At 43.4% G+C, this 2,555-nt stretch overlaps 1 protein-coding gene across 1 annotated transcript in view; it reads right to left on the bottom strand.

Moving 5' to 3' along the window:
• Positions 1 to 202: 202 nt before the first annotated feature.
• The window catches only part of LOC112071761 (E3 ubiquitin-protein ligase RNF19A), a 48,233-nt gene continuing 45,880 nt past the window's right edge, over positions 203 to 2,555 (bottom strand). The window contains 2 exon segments of the mRNA XM_070439507.1: positions 203 to 1,242; positions 1,491 to 1,791. Coding sequence (XP_070295608.1) covers positions 957 to 1,242; positions 1,491 to 1,791 — 587 coding nt within the window. The 3' untranslated portion in view covers positions 203 to 956.

Below are 2,555 nucleotides of genomic sequence, written 5' to 3'. Positions count from 1 at the left end.
TGAAACCAGAATAGGTCAAAGTGGTCTACTATGAATTCTGAGATCACCAACCAGTTCATATAGTCGAGGGCGACTGCATTTCAAACCAAGGCCTGTAAAGTGGACCAGCATGTATAAAAGCGTGTTGCATTAACAGTCGGTTTACCACTGTATCTGACTAATACTGAAATAACCCTTTGAGGAACTCCCCCCCCCCCCCCCTTTCATTAGACCCTTTTTACACAGTAGCCTCTCAACGTTCTATCGCATTCATCATCAACACGGGAAAGCGGCAGGAAGCATTTCAATACCTCATCAGTGTCAGACAGAAGAGAGAGTTGATGCAGGCATGTTACATTATGGCTAACCCCTACGAACAAAACATGCTTTTAGCATCTCTTAAAATGTATCTTATAGATGGAAAGAGGGATATTAGGCGTTGTATGTATCACCTGTGTAGGAGTGCCTGATCTAGGATCAGGTCTCTCTCTGTCTATAATAATCGTATTTATTGTGATCGGAAAGGCAAAACTGGTCCGAGATCAGCACTCCAACCTATGAGACATGATACAAACGACTCTAGATCATCTATAAGTCGCGGGGTTATAGGTAGAGAAGGGCTTGTAATCATTTTTATTTAAATAATCATTAAATAGACCAGTGTAGATTGGAGCTGTGGGGAGGGGGGGGGCAGTCTCTTCTGAAAGGACACAGTAAAGTGAGGCTAACACCCACAAAACTAGTCAATCAACATGCTTTCAGTCATTTCTGGTTTGTTTTGATGCATCTGTGTTGGCAAGCGGCCCTCTTTATTTTGTCTATTTTTCACAAACACACCTTTTCCATCTCTCCCTCCTCTCTCTCGCTCTCCTTTTCTCTCTCTCCATGTCCCAGACTCTTAGACGGTGGAGCAGGAAGACAGCTGGTGGGAGGAGCCTGTAGTGGAAACAGGGTGTGGCCTAAATAGTAGGCGGAGCTCAGACATTGTCCGTCTCAAAAACATGCAGGTGGTCCCTGCTTTCTCCCTCTCTTCCTCCTCTTTCCTTTTCTCCGCTCTCTTCTTCATGTTCAGAGGCACACAGATGTTCCTGGGAGTGGGCGTGGCCCAGGTGATCTTGCGAGTGGGCGCGGCCTACTGAGTGCGCTCGACCCAGGGACTCAGCTGATAGGCTGCGACTGGACAGGATGCTACTGAGGCTGGACTGACGTGCGCCTCGTGGATGGGCCTCGATCTCTACACGCACCTCAATGTTCGTTCCCTCCCTGCAACATGAGAACATGAACAGCATCAAGGATAGGCCTGTTACATAATATTTCAGCCATGTTTTATGATCTAGAGGCAGGTTGCATCAAAGGAATTAAATGACTTGTCTTTTGTAATTGCTCTTGAGGGGATAAATTAATGTGTATTGAACTGACTTGAATTGAACGAAGAGAAACTTTGCAAAGAAATACTTTGGGCTCAATCAATCAATCAATCAATCAAAAACTATACGACAAGAGACACTGACCGCAAGGAGAATGTCTGTGTATTATCCTGCATCCCAGCACCCCCAGCCCCTTCGCAGTCTGATTGGCTGTCCTGCTGCGTATAAACATGACGCATCTGATGCTTGTCCAATCCTGTGCATGCATCTGGTTCCGGGGGCGTGGCAGCACTGCTGGTGCTGGGGAGCACGCCAACTTCCTGTACGCTGACCCTAACATCTTGTAGGACTTCCTGGACGCTGGTGTCGCTGAGGGCGGGGTTGGTCTGGCCTCTTGGGCCCGGCCCCGGCCAGTGGTCGCTGACTACATGAGAGAATAGAAGATCTTCAAGAGAAGTTTAGAAACAACATCAGATTAAAACTAGGAAACAACCATACAATCATACAGTAGTGTCAACATCTATTGGACTAATCTATTAGTGATCTATTGGACTGATCTATTGGACTGATCTATTAGTGATCTATTGGACTGGTCTATTGGACTAATCTATTAGTGATCTATTGGACTAATCTATTAGTGATCTATTGGTGATCTATTGGACTGATCAGTCCAATAGATCACTAATATATCACTCCAATAGATCACTAATAGATCACTAATATCAGTCCAATATATCACTAATAGATCAGTCCAATAGATCACTAATAGATCAGTCCAATAGATCACCAATAGATCACTAATAGATTAGTCCAATAGATCACTGATAGATCAGCCCAATAGATCACTGATAGATCAGCCCAATAGTATATTAGTGATCTATTAGTGATCTATTGGACTGATCTATTGAACTGATCTATTGGTGATCTATTTGACTGATCAAGTGGATGGATCTACTGTGATCTATTGGATTGATCTATTGTGATCTATTGGATTGATCTATTGTGATCTATTGGATTGATATATTGTGATCTATTGGTGATCTATTGGACGAATCTATTAGTGATAAATTGGAGGGATCAATTGTGATCTATTGGACTAATCTATTGGATTGATATATTAGTGATCTATTTGACTGATCCAATGTGATCTATTGGACTGGTCTATTGGACTGATCTATTGGACTGGTCTATTGGTGATCTATTGGACTG

The sequence above is a fragment of the Salvelinus sp. IW2-2015 genome, unplaced genomic scaffold (genome assembly GCF_002910315.2).
Source record: "Salvelinus sp. IW2-2015 unplaced genomic scaffold, ASM291031v2 Un_scaffold1710, whole genome shotgun sequence".
NCBI lineage: Eukaryota > Metazoa > Chordata > Actinopteri > Salmoniformes > Salmonidae > Salvelinus > Salvelinus sp. IW2-2015.
The sequence above is the reverse complement of the archived record's forward strand: the minus strand, read 5'-3'. Positions and strand labels throughout refer to the sequence as shown.